The sequence below is a fragment of the Callospermophilus lateralis genome, chromosome 6, assembly GCF_048772815.1.
Source record: "Callospermophilus lateralis isolate mCalLat2 chromosome 6, mCalLat2.hap1, whole genome shotgun sequence".
NCBI classification, from domain to species: Eukaryota; Metazoa; Chordata; class Mammalia; order Rodentia; family Sciuridae; genus Callospermophilus; species Callospermophilus lateralis.
The window spans coordinates 126,140,649-126,159,222 of NC_135310.1; the positions used below are offsets into that span (position 1 = coordinate 126,140,649).

The 18,574-nt window shown below is 44.3% G+C and overlaps 1 protein-coding gene and 1 pseudogene across 1 annotated transcript; one reads left to right on the forward strand and one right to left on the reverse strand.

The window, feature by feature from the left end:
• The first annotated feature begins 1,525 nt into the window (after nucleotides 1-1,525).
• Nucleotides 1,526-2,734, forward strand: C6H6orf15 (chromosome 6 C6orf15 homolog). Its single transcript, XM_076859547.1, has 2 exons — nucleotides 1,526-1,592; nucleotides 1,827-2,734. The coding sequence occupies exons 1-2, from the start codon at nucleotides 1,526-1,528 to the stop codon at nucleotides 2,732-2,734; spliced, it is 975 nt and encodes a 324-aa protein (XP_076715662.1).
• Nucleotides 2,735-3,358: 624 nt separating this feature from the next.
• On the reverse strand, nucleotides 3,359-18,293 carry LOC143402040 (small ribosomal subunit protein uS7m pseudogene; annotated as a pseudogene).
• Nucleotides 18,294-18,574: the final 281 nt, after the last annotated feature.

Here is an 18,574-nt window from a genome sequence, read left to right on the forward strand (position 1 = left end):
CAAGAGTCCAACATTGATCATCCCAATGACCTAATTGCTTTCCATTAGGCCTCGCCTCTAAAAAGTTTACCACTTCTCAATACTGCCACACTAGGGACCATGATTCAGTATACGAATCTGTGGGGGACACATTCAAACCGTATGTAAAACATAGCAATATTTAAAAATAGACAAAGAGTTAACAGACCCTATTCTCCCACCACTCTGCTGCAAGTCATGGCCATTTGAAAATAGCATTTAAATGTCCAGCTCTATTGTTCCTTGGAAACAGCTGCTCTCTCTCAGTATTTCATACATTTTATGAGCATATCTGACCATATGCCCAACACCCCCAACACCACCAAAGATATCCATGTTCTCATCATTGGAACCCGTGAATATGTCATATTACATGGCAAAGAAAAATAAGGTTGTGGATGGAGTTAAGGTTGTTAGTCATTCTACCTTGATTTAAGGGGATTATCTTGGATTATTTGGGTGGATCCAATGTAATCACAGGTTTTAAAAAGTGCATATGGGAGGCAAAAGGAAGACACTTGATACAGTGTGAGAAGAACCTGGTGTTTGGAATTACCAGCCAAGGAATGCAGGTAGTCCTAGAAACTAGAAAAGGAGAGTTAACAGATTAGATTGTTCTCTAAAATCCTGATGACACCTTGATTTTTAACCTGGAGAAATTTTTTTTTTTTTTTTAAACTGGGGATTGATCATTGAGCTATATCTCCATCCAGCCCTTTCATTTTGAAACTAAGTTGCGTAGGGCCTCACTAATTTGCCCAGGCTGGCCTCTAATTTCCTGTCTCAGACTTCCCATTTGCTAGTATTACAGATGCATACTACCACACTTTGGTTGAGACTCATTTTGGACTTTTGACTTCCAAAACTGTAACATAATACATTTGACTCCCAAACTGTAACATTAAGTTTGTGGTACTTTGTTACAGCAGCAACAGGAAATTAATACACTATCATCTCATGGATGGGAACTAGTTCTATTTCCCTAGATACAGGGAAGGAGATATGTGTAGAAGCAGTTCCTCAGATGGGGGACCACTCCGTGCCCCAGAATCCCCTGTAGGTGGGGTTCAATATGTAGATATGGGCATGCATGAAGGAGAGTGCTGGGTGAGAATGATCTGAATCACAAAGAGAGAGAAGAACCAAGTGTTTCTATTACTGATGGAGGCAATGAGGATGTTGGGACCCCCAAGGGTGAAGGTCCTAGTGGGCCTGATGTAGGGACTAGGGAAAGGCAGATCTGGCAACCAAGAATGAGCTGTGGGCCAGAACACCTGGATCAAGAAGAGGCAGGGAGTTTTAGGAAAGGAGCCAGGCATAGAAACACCCAGCTTTCTCTGGGACATTCAAGTGACACCTGTTGCCACAGACTGAATCAAGAATGAGGGTGGACCGTGAGATCTATTGTCTCTAAAACCACTGGCCCAGCCTGTTTCTTCTGTCCCCCACCCCACTAACAGGATAAAGGTGCTGTCTTGGACTGAAGGAGATGCTGGAGATGAGCAGGATGCTGGCCCGTGTGGCAGGGAGTCGGGCTCCTCTGGGCCTGCTCCTGGTCTGTCTGCATCTCCCAGGTATGAAGTCCATGCCTGGTCCTTGGGCAGGAGGGGACATGGGCCCCTCCAGAGCTGGAATGACAGGGAGGGTAAAGGCAGCAGGATATACACAGAGGGTACAGATTTGGGTCCCTGAAGAGATAAGAATTGGTGTTGGGGAAGTGAAGGAACTTTTAGTGAAGAGAATCAGGAAAAGAAGGACGTTTGGTACCAAAATGAGTCCATTGACTGCTTTGTCTTCCCTTCCCTCAGGCTTCTTTGCCCGGAGCATCGGTGCCATGGAGGAGAAAGTTTCTCCACACTTGGGGACAAACTTGCCTCTGCTGGGACAACCTTCCTTCACTGGTCCCACCAACTATGGACATCCTCAGCCGAAACCAAACTCTGGGTCTAATGACTTAGAGGGAGTTCCTCTCAAGCCCAATGTTCCTCCACCAGATGGCTCCCAACCTGCAGGGGGATCTGGGGTGCGGAGGTGGCCTCCATCCTGGGGGCCTCCTCTGGGGTTCTGGCCCTCTGAGGATCCTTGGCAGGTGATGGATGCTGCAAATGAGGACCAGCTGGGAGAGATGCCACCTGAAGGACTGCCTTACCTTTCCAGTGCTGGTGCTGTCTCACTGGGTGGCCGTCCTTTGTCTGTGGCATCCTCTGCTCACCCGGAAGAGCCCTCATCTGAGACTTCACTTCTCCAGCAGGACTCAGAGTCAGGACAGCTGCCACGTTCTAACCTGCTGGGAGCCCAGAGACAAGCTCTTTCCCAGCACCCTTTCTGGTCTCTCATCCATAGGCTTCTGCCTGGTGTCCCCTGGGGGACCCTGAATCCTGGTGTGTCCTGGGGAGGTGGAGGTCCTGGGACTGGATGGGGAACAAGGCCCATAGCACGCCCTCCTGGAACCTGGGGTATCCATAATCAATTCCCAGGTAGCATCTGGGGGAATATTAATCGGTATCCTGGAAGCATCTGGGGGAATATTTATCGGTTTCCAGGTACCAGCTGGGGGAATATTAATCGGTATCCAGGTACCAGCTGGGGGAATATTCATTTGCGCCCAGGTATCAATAATCGGTTTCCTCCAGGAGTTCTTCATCCTCCTGGCCTCTCTTGGAACACCCCAGCTGGTTTCCCTAATCCTCAGAACCCTGATGAGCAGTGGGAGTAGAGATGGTGAGAGGAACCCCCAGTCAGAGGAGGGAGTGGAGCTCCGGCCCCTCATGATACAAGTTGAATCACGTTCCATCAGCACTTTCCAATATTATCCCCATTTTTACCTCCTCTCTTACTGCTCCACGCTAATCTCCAATAAAATATAAGCAACTCTTGAATTTGCTACTTGTCGGTGTCTTTGTTTCTGGGTATAAACTGAAGTGCATTTGGTCCATCCCAGTTTTCTAGCCATCCCCATGTTTCTCTAAGGTTCCCTGTGAACTGACCCTCTCTTGTCATCCCCATCTTTGTGAAATATCAAAGCCCAGGTGTATGTGGGTGGAGCTTCATGGTCTCACCTTGTCTGGGTGGGAGGGCTGGTTTCAGAATGGTCTCTCTGGCCTCTCATCCATAGGCTTCTGCCTGACCTCCCCTGGGGGACTCTGAATCCTGGTGTGTCCTGGGGAGGGGGAGGTCCTGGGACTGGATGGGGAACAAGGACCATAGCACATCCTCCTAGAATCTGGGGTATCCATAATCAATTCCCAGGTAGCAGTTGGGGGAATATTAATTGGTGTCCTGGGAGCCGTGGGGAGATATTAATCAATATCCAGGCACCAGCTAGGGGAATATTTATTTGTCAATACTCAGTGTCCTCCAGGAGTTCTTTCCTCCCGGCTTCTCTTGGAACACCGCAGCTGGAGTCTGAAAAGGGGAGGAGAGGTAGCAGGATTCAATGAGAGGACACCTGCTATAGGAGGGAGGGAGAAGGACCCGGAAGCGAGCACCAGGGCCAGGTGGGATAATACCCTTCTATTCACAGAGACACAGAGAACCAGAGGTCACCTGTCTATGCTTATCTTTTATTCCCCAGAAAGTCACACTTCTTGGAAGTGGAGATACATGGATCTCCTCCCTTACATGCATCACTTAGTGCATTGTGCCCCGGAGAACCACACCACAGACTTTGAACATTCGCTGAGTGAATAGTAGCCCTTGATAAAGAAAAAGAGAAAAGGGAGAGGAAAGGGAGAGAAACTTGGAGCCAACAATCCTGCCTACAGGAACATCTGATACTTTTGTTCCCACAGGATGACATAGTTTCTGTGGTCACACTGATATTTCTCCAGCCTCCCTCTGGTTTTCCCAGGAGCTCAGCATCCTTGAACAGGAGTTGGTGTGAGGATAATGGAGAGTTAATCTACAAAAGTGCAGAAAGAATTTAGCAGGAGGGGCATGGAGCTGACTGGGTCTCTAGATTCTCTTTTCCCCACGCTGTCTACCCCGCTCTCAGTGTGCAGGTATGTGTGCTCCATACAGCCTGGGAGCACCCCAGGCCCAGGAGACTAGACAGCATGTGGGGAGAGCAGGCAACAGGAGGACCAATGCCAGAGCCCTAGAGAGCCACCTGCCTGAGTGAGAAGGTGCACTGGGAATTCCTTTTAGGGACCTTCCCCTATCAGTCCACCTTTTCCTTCATCAACCACAACCCCTTCTCCATCGCCTCCACCTCCTTGCCCAATTACTTCCCCTCTTCGGACTGTCTCGTTTTCTCCTGGTCCTAGGGCAAGGATGAAGAGCTGTTATCAGGCCCAAGATCTTTCTCTCAGGCTTAGAGTGTCATTTTTTTCTGTCCCTCTTTCTGGTTGCCCCCTCACTATAATCACTCCTATTTGCACTTTTATATTCTGTGTCAGAAATGCCCTACCCTGTCCCCCAGACTCATTAGTGCAAGCACCAATGGACAGGGACTTTGTCTATTTTTCACTGCTGCATGCCTGGCACCAGGAACAGTGTCTGGACCAGGGCAGGCGCTCAGCAACCCTGAAGGAGAGGGTGAACCTCCTCCCCACCTATCTACAAGTGCTATAGTTTGGACCTGGAATGTCTTTTAAATGGTCTCTCTGACCTCTCATCCATAGGCTTCTGCCTGGCCTCCCCTGGGGGATCCTGAATCCTGATTGTTACATTTTTATTGTGGTTATTAGTGGAAATGGTGGCTGAAGGAATCTACGGGAGAAAGAGCACTTGATCCCCAGTGTGGCACTATTTGGAAGTGGTGGAAACTTTAGGGGTTGGTGCCTAAAGTGGGAAGTATTTAGGTCATTGGAGGTGTGCCCTTGAAGGGGACTGTGGGATCCTGGTCCCTGCCTCGTTTTCTTTGCTCTTGGCTTGCCATGAAATGAGTGGTTTTGCTCTGCCACGTGCTCCCACCATGATGTGATGCCTTGCCATAGGCCATTAAAAAAAAAAAAAAAAAAAAAAAAACAGGGTCAGCTGATCATGGACTGGAAGCTAAATTGACAGCCAAAAGAAACCTTTTCTCTTTATAAGTTATTTCAAGTATTTGTTATAGTAACAGAAAGCTAATGCACTAAGCCTCTGTCATTTTCTTTCTTCTTCTACTGGCTTCCTGAGCCACATGACTGCACACAGAGCCCGATCTGCACTCCTGCTGTGGCCTTCCCACAGCCTCACTGATATTTCCTTTTGTATCTCATGAAGCCCTTCTCAGCTCATACCATACTCTGCACATTTCACCGTTTAACCTTCTATTCATGATGAAGGTATTATAGGATTATTTTTAGTGATGGAGAAACTAAGAGAGAAATTTTACAAGTGACACAAAATTTTACACAAAATTTTGCAGTGACTTCAAGCTAATTTTTCTTATTATCTGTCCACGGAATGTTCAAGTACAATATGCAATTAACAGAAATACCAACTAACTTTTATTATCTGTGCTAGATTCTGGACAAAGTGTTTTTACACACACCCTTCCAGCTAGTCCTCCTAAGAACTCCTCCAGGTCCTGCAGGGCCCCACGTGCAGGGGAGACACTGAGGCCCAGAAAGGAGGGCAGGGCTTGTATGCAGGCAACACTGAGCTGAGGGGGTGAAGTTCAGCACTGATGGCTTAGGAAAGCTGGGTCTGCAACAGAGGAGGGTCTTAGGTAGCTCTGGCCAGTTCCATCAGAGTGGTCTTTGGCTTAAGGCTAGTTGTTGCTTAAAGGGAGGGGGTTGGTAATTTGCCATGTAATAAAGATGCCAATGTTGCAATGGAGACTGCTGCTGGTGAACTTTTTTTTTTTTTAAAAGAGAGAGAGAGGTAGAGAGAGAGAGAGAGAGAGAGAGAGAGAATTTTAATATTTATTTTTTAGTTATCGGCGGGCACAACATCTTTGTTTGTATGTGGTGCTGAGGATCGAACCCGGGCCGCACGCATTCCAGGCGAGCGTGCTACCGCTTGAGCCACATCCCCAGCCCTGGTGTACTGATCTTAATTTTAATTTTTTATTTTGGTATTGGGCATTGAACCTAGGGTCACTTTACCACTGGGCTATATTCCCAGTCTTTTGAGACAGAGACTAAATTGCCCAGGCTGGCTTCCAACTTGCTATCCTCTTGCCTCAGCCTCCCAAGCCACTGTTACGGGCATGTGCCGTCATGCTCAGCTGATTATTACATTTTTATTGTGGTTATTGGTGGAAATGGTGGCTGAAACAGCAAGAATCATTTCTCCTATCCAAGAGGAAGGAAGCTATAGGAGAAAGAGCCCTTGTCCAGAAGCTGGAAGATTACATTTCCCCTCCTGCCTTACAACCTTTCTTGCCATGCCAGTTTAGGAGAATCTTTTACCTCTGTAGACCTTAGTTTTCTCATCTGTGAAATGGGATGAAGGGAGATGTACAGCCTACTTCACAGGGTTGTTATGAAGTTTAATTAAGATGGTGACAGAGTTGGGCTGGGGCTGAGGCTCAGTGGTAGAGCACTCGTCTCACATGTGTGACGTCCTGGGTTCAATCCTCAGCACCACATAAATAAAATAAAAGGTATTGTGTCTGCCTACAACTAAAAAAAAAAAAAAAAAGATGGTGACAAAGTGCATTAGAGACTGAAAATCTCTGAGCAAGCAAGGGGGATTGATGGTAATGCTGCACATTGTCCCAGTGAGGCTGCCCTGGCAATACCGTGTAGGGTAGTTCTTAGGCCACCGTGGGATAGTGACATGGCTGCAATTAACTCTGTGGTTGAGTTTGGGAGGGGTCAGTGTGATGCTCCCCACGGGGAATCACACTCAGGAGAAGGAGTCCAAGATCAAGAAGGGAGAGGTGGCTTCTCATTTAAATATTTTAATCCTTAAACAAACCACTTTTGACCATTCAGATTTATTTTTGTTTGTTTTGTTTTGTTTTCCCTCCAGTCAGATGTAATGAATGTAGTTCTGTATCACATGCTACAACAGTTCAGGGTGAGAATTTTCCTTCTTTTTTTTTGTTTCTTTTCTTTTCTTGAGTACTGGGGATTGAGCCCAGAGGTCCTTTACCACTGAGTTACCCCCCCTCAGTCCTTTTAATTTTTTTATTTTGAGACAGAGTCTTCTTAAATTGCTGAGGGCCTCATTAAGTTTCTGAGTCTGGCCTTGAATTTGGGATCCTTCTGCCTCAGCCTCCTCAGTAGCTGGGGATTATAAGAGTGCAACACTGTGCCCAGTTATGGTGAGCTTTTTCTAATAATTTTTTTTCTGATACTAAAACTGTTTCTTTTCATATTACCTAAAGGCCCACACCAAGCTGAGGAAAGAAAAGACTGGGTACTAAGTTTCTTGGAGTAAATTCCTGTTGATATGTCATCTCTTTATAAGGAGATGTGGCAGGAACAGCCAGTTCTAGCCCCACAGAAAGAAAGATTAATGGGCAATAAACATGGGGCTCATCACTTTTGTGAGGTCTGCCTGCCCTTAAAAAGGAACTATGCCCTTAACCCTAAGGGATTTTTCAATGTGACAGTGGTTCATGTGGCTTCCTATGGCACAGGCCCCTGAGCTCCTCCTGGAACTTCTACTCTCCTGCCACCCATGGTAGTGGGCCAGGGAGCAGTTGGCCTCCGCCATCTTGTGCATGCCACGTTTCCTCTTGATTCCAGGTCCCTGGTTGCCAAAAGCCTCTAGGAGTTTGTGTGACAATTTCCTCTGGCCTCCGCATCTTCAGGTGGTTATTTTCTCAGTCCTCAGTTATCATCCACTACATAGCAGGGAGTAGCAATGTAAGTCATCTAGGGACATAGGGACCTGGTGGAAATGTGGCCTTTGAGGATGGGTACCAACCCCATCACAGGCTCAGAGCTTTTCAGAGGAAGATTATGAAGGGGTTGAATTTGATGGTTGCCTGTTCCTCTGCACATCAGCATGGTACTTCTCTAGAAGCTTCCTTCTTATAGCTTACAGAGTCTGTGTCATGTACTTCATTTTCTGTTTTCATCATCACATTGGTGAACTTACTAGTTACTGGGTCTGCAAACAGTACTGATCACTGAGCCTGCAAATACGGAGCTTGTTTCCTCACTGGGTCAGCTTTGGTGAGTTGAGTCTTCTTGAGCTCCTGGTCATACTTCTCAGTGAGCTCAGCCACAGGGTTATAGTTGTGTTTTTTGTCAATTATGGGATCCAGGAACTCAGGACCATGGCAGCTCCACCTCACCTGGATTAACACTAGAAGCTTCCAGACAACACACTGCAAATTCAGGGCCACGCCCAGCTCCCCTCCTTATTACCTTCCTTGTAGGTGACAGGGTAAGTATGGATTCATGATCCATAGAGTCATAAATCTGCATTTCACCCCTCTGATCTGGGCATAAGATTGTGTCATTCTGAGGCCCAAAAGAAAGAGCCCAAAGGAAGCACTCACCCTCCTATCATCTGTCACAGTCTGGTGCAACCCCTTGTGGCATGGCTTGCCTGTCAGATGTGACACTCTGGGTGGTAATCATAATAGCTCCCATCATCTACATTTACCATGAACTAGATGTGTTGCAAGATTATTTCAATCTTAACAACATTAGCCTGCAATCCCAGCAATTTGGAAGACAGTAGAAGGATTACAAATTCAAGGTCAGCCTTAGCAATTTAGCAAGGCCCTAAACAACTTAGCAAGACCCTGTCTTAAAATAAAAAATAAATAAAATAAAATAGAAAGGGTTGGGGATATAATTCAGTGGCAAAGTGCTCTGGATTTAATTCCCAGTGCAAAAAAATAAAAAATAATTCTTTTTTTTTTTCTAAACTTTAGGATGTACTTACTCTCATTTCCATTTTACAGGTAGGATAACTGAGGCTTAGGTAACTTACCCAAGGTCACACAGTCAGTAAGGGGTTGAGGTAGGCTAAGGTACTATTTGAACACTGCAGGAATGGGTGGGAAAACTGCACAGAGCAGGTGAAAATAAGATTTTATAGCTCCCACAGCTTAATTGCCACTTGGAGTCCTTCCTTCAACAAATCCATTTCCTGTTTTGGTTACTGGGGATTGAACCCAGAGGAGCTACATCCCTGATCCTTTAAATTTTTTTTTTTTTTTTTTTTTTTTTGAGACAAGGTCTTGCTAATTTGCTGAGGTTGGCCTTGGACTTATGATCTTCCTGCCTCAGGCTCCTGAGTTGCTGGGATTATAGACATGCACCACTATGCTGGCTCACATTTCATCCCTCTTTTTTATTCTGGTACTAGGGATTGAACTGGGGGGCACTTAATCACTGAATCATATCTCTAGCCCTTTTTATTTTTATTTAGAGACAGGGTTTCACTAAGTTGCTTAAGGCCTCACTAAGTTGCTGAGGCTGGCTTTGAATTCATGAGCCTCCTGGCTCAGCCTCCCAAGCCACTGGGATTATAGGCATGTGCCACTGTGCTCAGCCTTCATTCATCTCACATGTCACTCAAAGGCCACCTGCCTTTGTCTCTCTCCCTAGACCAGGCACTTACCTCTGCTCCTCTTACTAGTCGACCTGGAGGGTGTTCTCAGTGTGCTTCCCTCTCCTTTGTAGGTCAACATTCTCCCTTTGCTCTCAAGGGACTTGTGCAAAGACCCCTGAGACACCTTTGCTAACCCACATTCCTACAAGTCCTCAGGAGTATCTATTGTGTAACAGGGTGTTGCCCTAGACATGCAGTCCAGGATGTTGGGAGGAGAATAGGATCATCAGGTCCCATTTAAAGAGCATAAATCAGTGTTTTTTTAACATATTCACAGACTTGTGCAACCATCATCATAATCAATTTTAGAACATTTTCATCAACCCAAAGGAAGCCTCCTGTAACAGCACTCACTCCCCATTTCCCCCTCTTCTTCCTCCCCCTTCCTCTTCAGCTCCACCTACCCCAAACCCTAGGTAACTACTAATCTGCTTTCTGTCTCTATGAACTTGTCTATTTGGGACTTTTCATGTAAATGGCCTAATGCATGTGTGGTCTTTCATGATTGCTTCTTTCACTCAGCACAGTTTTCCAGGTTCGCCTATGTTGCAGCATATAGCAACACTTCATCTTTTTTTTATTGTCAAATGCCTTTTTAAGGGGGCTGGGTGTAACTTAGTAATAGAGTGCTTGCCTAGCATGAGCCCTAGGTTAAACCCCCAGCACCACAATAATTAATTAATTAATTAATTAATTAAAACATTTTTCCTTTTTATTCCATTATATAGATAGATCACATCTTATTTTCCAATCATCAGTTGATGGCTATTTTAGGCTGTTTCTATTTGTGGGCTACTGTGAATAATGTTGTTATAAATATCTGTGAACAAGTTCTTGGGTAGACATGTGTTGTTGTTTTTCTGAGATATTTACATAGGGGTGGAATTGCTGAGTCATATGGCAACTCCATGTTCACTGCCCCCATGCCCACCCCCCAAACCCTTTTTCAATCCTGGGGATTGAACCCAGGAGTGAATTACCACTCAGCAGCTGTGTACGTGGGTTGCAATTTTTCTACTTTCTTGTTAACACTTGTTATTATCTTTTTATAATAGCCTACTGTGTGCGAAATTGTATCCCCTCGGGGAATGAAACTCTTTAAAGGTGCTCATCTTTCATAATATTAGAATTTTGCAACCTGTTTGCTTTTTTTTTTTTTTTTTTTTGGTACTAGGGATTGAACCCAGGGCTGTTTAACCACTGATCCCCATCCCCATCCACCTCCCCCTTTTTTTTTTTGAGACAGGGTCTCACTATGTTGCTCAGGGCCTCACTAAATTGCTGAGGCTGGCCTTGAATGTATAATCCTCCTGCCTCAGCCTCTTGAGCTGCTGGGATTATAGGCATGCACCACTGTGCCTAATTTGTAATCTATTTTCTCCTGCTAATATAAAATAGCTTTAAAATATGTGTTGGCATGGATGTATAACCAATGTGATCCTGCAATCTGTACACGTGGAAAAATGAGAATTCATACCCTATTTGAATCAAATGTATGATATGTCAAGATCATTGTATTGTCTTGAACAACTGATAAAAAAAAATGAAATAAAATAAAATATGTGTTGGTTTACATTACATAATCCATTTTCCTTGCATTATGATATGTTGATGTGATCTATAGCATTATTACATTTTGTGCATTTTTTTTGTAATTATTATTATTATTATTGTGGTACCAGAGATTGAACCCAAAATCACTTAACCACTGAGCCATTTTTCAACCCTTTTTATTTTTATTTTGAGAGAGGGTCTCGCTAAGCTGTTTAAGGCCTTGCTAAGTTGCTAAGGCTGGCTTTGAACTTTCAATCCTTCTACCTCAGTCTCCCAAATTGCTGGTATTACAGGTGTGTACATTCAGCATATAATTCCTTTTATGATTATTAAGTTAGTTGTATTAGTCATGTTTACATCACTTTGACCAAAATACCTGACAGGAACAATTTAGGGGAGGAAAAGTTTGGCTGGCTCCATTGCTCTGAGCCCAAGGTGAGGCCAGATCATACAGAAACGCTTGATGGAGGAATGCTGCTCCCTGCTCATGACAACCAGGAATAGGAAAGAAGGAGGAGCCTGGGGACAAGATTTAATCCCCAAGGGTGTACCCCGAGGGACCCACCTCCTCCCACCATGCTCTACCTGCCTACAGTTACCACTCAATCCATTCAAACTAGGATGGAATAATTAGGTTACAGCTGTCATGATCTAATAATTTCTCCTCTGAATATTAAGACAGTAATTTTTGGGAGACACATCATATCCAAACCATAAAAGCAGTCTAGATATTTAATTTTGAGGGGAATGAGGAATTGAGTTGATGTAGTTAGCTCTCCTCTTTAGGGATTTTTTGGTACTTATACAGATACTGCCTTCTCTTGCATTCTTGCTTCCTACATTGCCTCTTGCCAGATTTTTTATTTTTATTTCTGCACCAGGGATTGAACCCAGGGGCACTAAACCATTGAGCCACATCTCCACTCTTTTTTATATTTTATTTTGAGTCAGGGCCTCACTAAACTGCTCAGGGCCTCACTAAATTGCTGAGGCTGCCTCAGCCTCTCCAGCTGCTGGGATTACAGGCCTGCGCCACCACACCCAGCGCCAGATGGGTTTATTGCTGCTAAAGTTTATGCATATAGTAGAGCTGCTTGGCTTTCTCACCATTCCCTGTGAGTTTCCTTTCAGCTTAGATAGATGAAAATAAGCACCTACCTCTGCCTTCTGAATGGACACATAATTAATAGAACAATCAAAATGAACAGTTCCCTTTTTGTTCAAATCAATGAAAAAAAAATTATTATTTTCTGTTACAGCCATCTTTTGTGCCCTTTATATAAACTTGAATTTTTTGAGTATCATAATAATCTCAGGGCCTCCCATAGTCTCAATTTACTTCAACCAACCATAATTGTCATTTCACTCCCTCAGCACCTTTTTATGCTCGGTCATCTCCTAAACAATGGGAGCTCCTTTAAGTTGGCTCCTTTTTAGCACTTTCCTTGACTCACTCACTCTTTCTTTCTTAATCCATCCTTCCTTCCTTCCTTCCTTCCTTCCTTCCTTCCTTCCTTCCTTCCTTTCTTCCTTCCTTCCTTCCTTCCTTTTTCAGTGTTAGGATGGAACCCAGGGATGCTCTACCATTGAGCTACATACCCAGAGTCTCTTTATTTTGAGACAGTCTTGCTAAATTGCCAAGGTTGGCCTTGAACTTTCCATCTGAGCAGCTGGGACTAAAGGCATGTGGCACCATCCTTGGCATTCTTGAAGATGTCACTGCTCTCTGGAAATGTCAGATCCTAGTTCTTCCCTTCCCTGATATACTGTCTCAGCTACTGTCTAGGCCCTGCATTCTAAGGGGCTCTCATTTCTTTAGGTGGAGAATAGTATCTGAAAACAAAGGCTGGGTGCTGGGGGTCCACATGAGAGTTGGTGGTAAAAACACTTTCTCTTTGGGGCTGGGGACATAGCTCAGTGGTAGAGCATGCAAGTAGCATGTGTGAGACCCTGGGCATGATACCTACACCTAAGTTAGACAATTGACATTGGCTAATTTAAAAGATATTATCACCTCCTACTTTTATTGGAGCATAGGTGTCACCATGAAGTGCTTAGTGATTTCCCATCTGTTATTCTTACCTAGCTAGGGCCCATTTAAGTTATAGTCATTTAAGATGTGTCCTGCTGCATCCCCCCAAAAATGATATATTGACATCTTTATCCCCAATACCTCAGAATGTAACTTTTATTTGGAAATAGGATATTCAAAAAAGTACTTAAATTAAAATATAGTCATTAGGGTGAGTCCTAACCCAATATGACTGATGTAATCTGGACACCAGGAATACACAGAGAGGGAAGCTGATGTAAAGACACAGGGTGACACTATCTACAAGTCAGAAGGCCTGAAGCCACGAGAAGCCAAGACAAAAGTCTGGAACATATTCTCTCATGGTCCTCAGAAGGAACCAACCCTATTGATACCTTGAATTCAAATTGCAGACTCCAGAACTACGAGACAATACATTTCTGTTGCTTAAACCACTTAGGTGATGGTACTTTGTTTCAGCATCCTTAGCAAACTGATACACATTCTTCAGTGAACATCCTCTTTGACTGACATATCTCTAGGGATCACCTAAGTTGTTTCTAGTCATCTGCAACTAAGAGCAAATGGCTTTAAGAATTTTCTTTCTTTCTTTCTTTTTTTTTTTTTTAAGAGAGAGAGAGAGAGAGAATTTTTTTTTAATATTTATTTTTTAGTTATCGGCGGACATAACATCTTTGTTTGTATGTGGTGCTGAGAATCGAACCCGGGCCGCACGCATGCCAGGCGAGCGCGCTGCCGCTTGAGCCACATCCCCAGCCCTAAGAATTTTCTTTCTTTGTTTTTGTGGCACTGGGGATTGAATCCAGGGGTGTTCTACCACTGAGCTATACCACCAGTTCTTTTTTTTTTTTTTTTTTTTTGAGACAGGGTCTTGCTAAATTGCCTAAACTGGCCTGGAATTTGCAATCGTCCTGCCTCAGACTACAGGCATGCACCACCTTGTCCAGATGCTTTAAGATATTTTCTTAAGAGCAGGTCACATTATTCATTCATTTATATAGTGTACTTCTTATCTCTAGGCATTTTGGCCAGAGGGAATGAGATGCATTGGACTACTGAGGGCCCATGTTTATATAAAGAATATTGAGAGAGAAAGCTTTGGGTATATGAGGGGGTGGGGGACAGTGGTAAGAAACATGTGAGACCTGAGGGACAGAATCTGGAACATTTAAATAACTGAAGGGAGCCTAACAGCAGCTCAAGGGGAGGGACTGGCCAGATCCTGCAGGGCCCATGGGCCCTCTCAGGGCATTGAGCCTTATCTGAAGAACCATGAGAATTCCAAGTTTCAAGCAGGAAAGTAATAGGATCATGTTTGCCTTGTAAAATGGTTTTCTGAGCCAGATGGGGTGGTGCGCACCTGTAATCCCAATGGCTCTCAGGGTCTGAGGCAGAAGGACTGCAAGTTCAAGGCCAGCAGGACAATTTAGCCAGACCATGGTTCAAAATTAAAAATAAAAAGGGCTTGGGATGTACCTCAGTGGCAAAGCATCCCTGGGTTCAATCCCTAATATTTTAGAAAAGAAAAACAGAAAGAAAGAAAAGAGGGAAGAGAAGGGAGGGGAGAAGATTCTCCTGGTGGTGAAGGGATTGAAGGGGGCAGAGTAAGTATGGGTGAGCTAAGAAATAGATTCAGGTGATCTCGGAGCTTCAGTAGATGGGTAATGGGTGGTTTAGTGCACTGATAGTGAGTGGAGGCCTTCAGCTCGTCAGGACTGTCTCCAATCAGGCAAATCACCAGGAGAGGAAATGACTCCTCAGATGTTTCTGCAGGGCCTGGCAGAGATACATGCAAGAGGGAGATGCTTTTGTTTAATTGTTAAGGAGGTGCTTTTGTTTGATTGTTAAATTTGTTTCCTGTTTATGCCCTTTGTTCTCACGTGGGGATCCTCCTGGCCCTCCTGCCTGGGTGGTTAGTGCAATCTCCTAATTGACCTCATACCCACAGGCTCTGTGACCTCAAGCCCATCCTTTAGGTCAGCTGTCACACCACTCCCCTGCTCAGGTATTGACTGTTGGCAGAGTCTGGAGCTTGCCATTCTAAGCAGCTGGCTCCCTTTACTTCTCATCCTCAGTCTAGGCAGACATTACTGTTGGGACTCAGGGAATGTTTGCAGAACCAATGGATGAATGCATCAATGTTCCAGGATCCCTGCCCGCACTTCAACTTGGGCCTTGAACCCTGGGCCATTCTGTATCTTGCACCTATTATCACCCACCTTCACTTTCTCTACTATTAAATGGTCCATTCATTCACCAGATTCCAGTTCTGGATTTTCCCAAACCTGGGGAATCCTAGGAGGGTATGCTCTAAAGCAAAATAGAAGAAGGAAAAAAGTGAAAGTGTGTTTGGTTCAGGGGAAAGACTAAAGATACAACCCAATTTTTGATGTTCAATAAAAATGTAATAACTAAATAGCTTTGTTTAAAAAATTAATCACTAATTAGATGAGAACTAAAGGTTCATGTTTTAAACTACCAGAAAGGCTGAAACAATCATATACAAAGTAATCCTTCCAGTATGAATTAGTGGGGAAAATGCTACCCAGAAAAATAAAATAGTATATACTCTAAGTTGATCTCTTTTTAAAAGTATATTCTTGCCAGGTGCTAAGGGCAAGCCTGTAATCCTAGGTATTTAGGAGGATCACAAGTTCCAGGTCAGTCTGGGCAATTTAGCAAGACTCTGTCTTAAAGTAAAAAGGTTTTAGAAAGGGTTAGGGATGTAGCTCAGTGGTAAGGCTCTGCTGGGTCCCTAGTACAGGAGGGAGAGGCAGGAAGGTCAAGATGCTATTCAGTGATTACTCTTTGGTGGTAAAACTTTTCATCTTTTTCACTTTGTACTTTTTCAAGGACCATATCCAGTACTAGGTTTCAATGGAAACAAAACAACCAAACAAGTCCATCCATCTACAGATAATTCATTGTTCAAGTGTTTCCCCAGCCCTAACGACCCCTGCATGCTCCTGGTGCCTTTCTCATGACATTAAATAATTATAGTTAGGACTGGGGATGTGGCTCGGTGGCTAAGTATGCCTGGGTTCAATCCCTGGTACCAAAATAGTAATAATAATAATAATAGTTATTATTATTATTATTACAACTACTGTGCCTAATGGGCCAGGCACTAAGCACTCTAAGCCTTAGTTTTCTTATCTGTAAAATGGGCCTAGTCAGAGTTCCCATGTGATAGAGTTATGGAGATGACTCCACCAAACATTTGCATGTTAAACGCTTAGTTTATTGTCTGTCATCATAAGAACTCAATAAACTTTTGCTGCTGTTACTATTTAATGGCAAGCAACCTTCCTAGGCAGGAATGCTCAACTTTATAAATGATGGAAAACAGGGCTCCAGAAATGATGAGTAACTTGCCTAGTCACACAGCTAGCAAGTGTTTCCTGGGAGATTAGATGGAAGCTAATCACTATAAATGAAAATTGCAGGGAATCTGTACACTGTGAATGAGAGGTGCCATCTGGGGAAGGAATTGCTAAGGGTGCCAAGGAAATTGGGAAGCAAATAAATCCAATCAAATGATAATCCCAGGAAGCATGCATGAACAGATTATAAGAAAATAAAAATCTAATCTACGGCACTGGGCCTGTTCTGAAGAAAGAATGTGGGTGCAGAAGAGGCTGGTTTTTATGGAATCTAAGAAAGGGGAACCCACAGGACAAGAATTGTGAGCTGCTTAGTCATTGCTCCTGAAGGAGAGATAGGCAATTTGAGTATAGTATTCTATGGTAACCTACTTTTAATCAGCAGCCCACATTGGCTACAAAGTCAAGTGCTGAACTCACAGTAATGCTCTACATATCAAAAGATGGGTACAGGGAGGGACTTCTTATGTTACTTTGAGGGAACACTATATGTGTCCCCTATTTCATGATTATGCTAGAATCCCTGCCTGGATGAAGCCTGACCAACAGCAGGGGCACACAGTGTCAGATCACATTGTTCTCTTTGCCTGATTCTAACTGACCCCAGTGCCAACAACTGTCACAGAGTCATAGAAGCAACAAATGAATTCTATGAAACTTGTATTTATGTTAGAATATGGTTTGAGATGTTGTCATATTACTACACCACTTCTAATCCAAAGGTATTAAATGAAAACTGCCTTCTAATCTCAGAAGAAGGAATAGCTGTGCTTCCTCTGTGACTGGTCTCTTTTTGCCTTGTGTATGTTGGGAGCCATGTGATGGTTGCATTTCCCTCTTTGAATTGGCTGCTAGAGAGTTCAGTGACAAATTTGTGATCCCCTCCCAGCATGATGTTCATACTTTCACTGATTTTTATCTGATTTTTCTAACTTTTCATTTGCCTTAGTTCCCCCGCCCCCCTGCATTGTGTTTAGGCTATTTTATATTGTTTTAAACAAGGCTGGTATAAATAAATACAATGTTCTACTGCAAGTGAGTTTTACTAGCCTTAAATGAAATGTTCCCAAAATGTCTACTTCTTCTGACTTTAACTTCTTGGTCACTAGACAACATCTGGATCAGCAGTCAGCCTTTCCTTCCAGGTATCTTGTCACCAGGAGGTACACAACCTGGTGAGCCAAGGTATTCTACCTTAGGAACCAACTGGTTCTAAAACTGGGGATCCAGCAATAATCTTGAGTCTGTTTCTTTTCTGGATTGTTCAGAAGGGAGCTGTCTTGGGCTGGGGGTGTAGCTCAGTATTCCAGTGCTTGCCTAGCATACCTGAGGCCCTGGATTCCAGCTCCAGCACCCCCTGCCCCTCAAAGGGAGCTGTCTGAGCAATATACCCTACAGCTAACTCCCTTGTCCCCTTTTATATGAAGCAAATGCTTTCCAGGGGAGAGGAAAGGAAAGGAACTAAACACCAACTCGACAGGACTCAGAATATGAGCAGTTTATTGGGTGGATCCACTTAAAGCTGTTGACCCGCAGCAGGTCAAAGAAACTCAGAGACTCCGTTTCTTCATTTGTAAAATAAAATAATAACACCTCCCTCTTTGTGGGGATTAAGTAAGATGACTCAAGCAAATCATTTAGCAAAGCTATTACAATTATTGCCATTCCCGGCGTTGTCAAGGCCAAAGTCATTAATTACCCTTGCCAGGCTCCAGTGAGGAAGGGAAAGGGGAGCCCACGCTCCCGCCGCCCCGCGGTCCTCCACTAGGGGGCAGACTGGGCGACCTTGGCACACGGGAGACCGCAGCGCGGCGCTTGGGCATCACCACGAACATTGGCGCTGCGGCTGGAGGGATGCGGGCCCCAGAGTTCTAAACAGCAGCCAGGGGCCACCTCCTTCGCCTGTTCCCTCCTTTCCATGTCCAGTTCAGCTTCAGGTCTCCTGTGGTCATGGCTTTTTATGACTGTGGCTCACAATGATGCCTAAATCCACCCCCTACTGTCTTTCTAATGAAAACCCCAATTTCTTCCGGTGTTCTGAGATTTGAGTGCCAGATCTCTTCCAGCAGTGACATCTTCCACCTGAACAAACAAAAGAGAGACTGCAAAGGGAAAA

What these genes read in the sequence shown, in the direction of transcription:
- C6H6orf15 (XM_076859547.1), top strand. Translation starts at nt 1,526, where the DNA reads ATGCTGGCCCGTGTGGCAGGGAGTCGGGCTCCTCTGGGCCTGCTCCTG. An exon ending in GGTCTGTCTGCATCTCCCAG is followed by an intron (nt 1,593 to 1,826) that starts GTATGAAGTCCA and finishes CCCTTCCCTCAG; the next exon opens with GCTTCTTTGCCCGGAGCATC.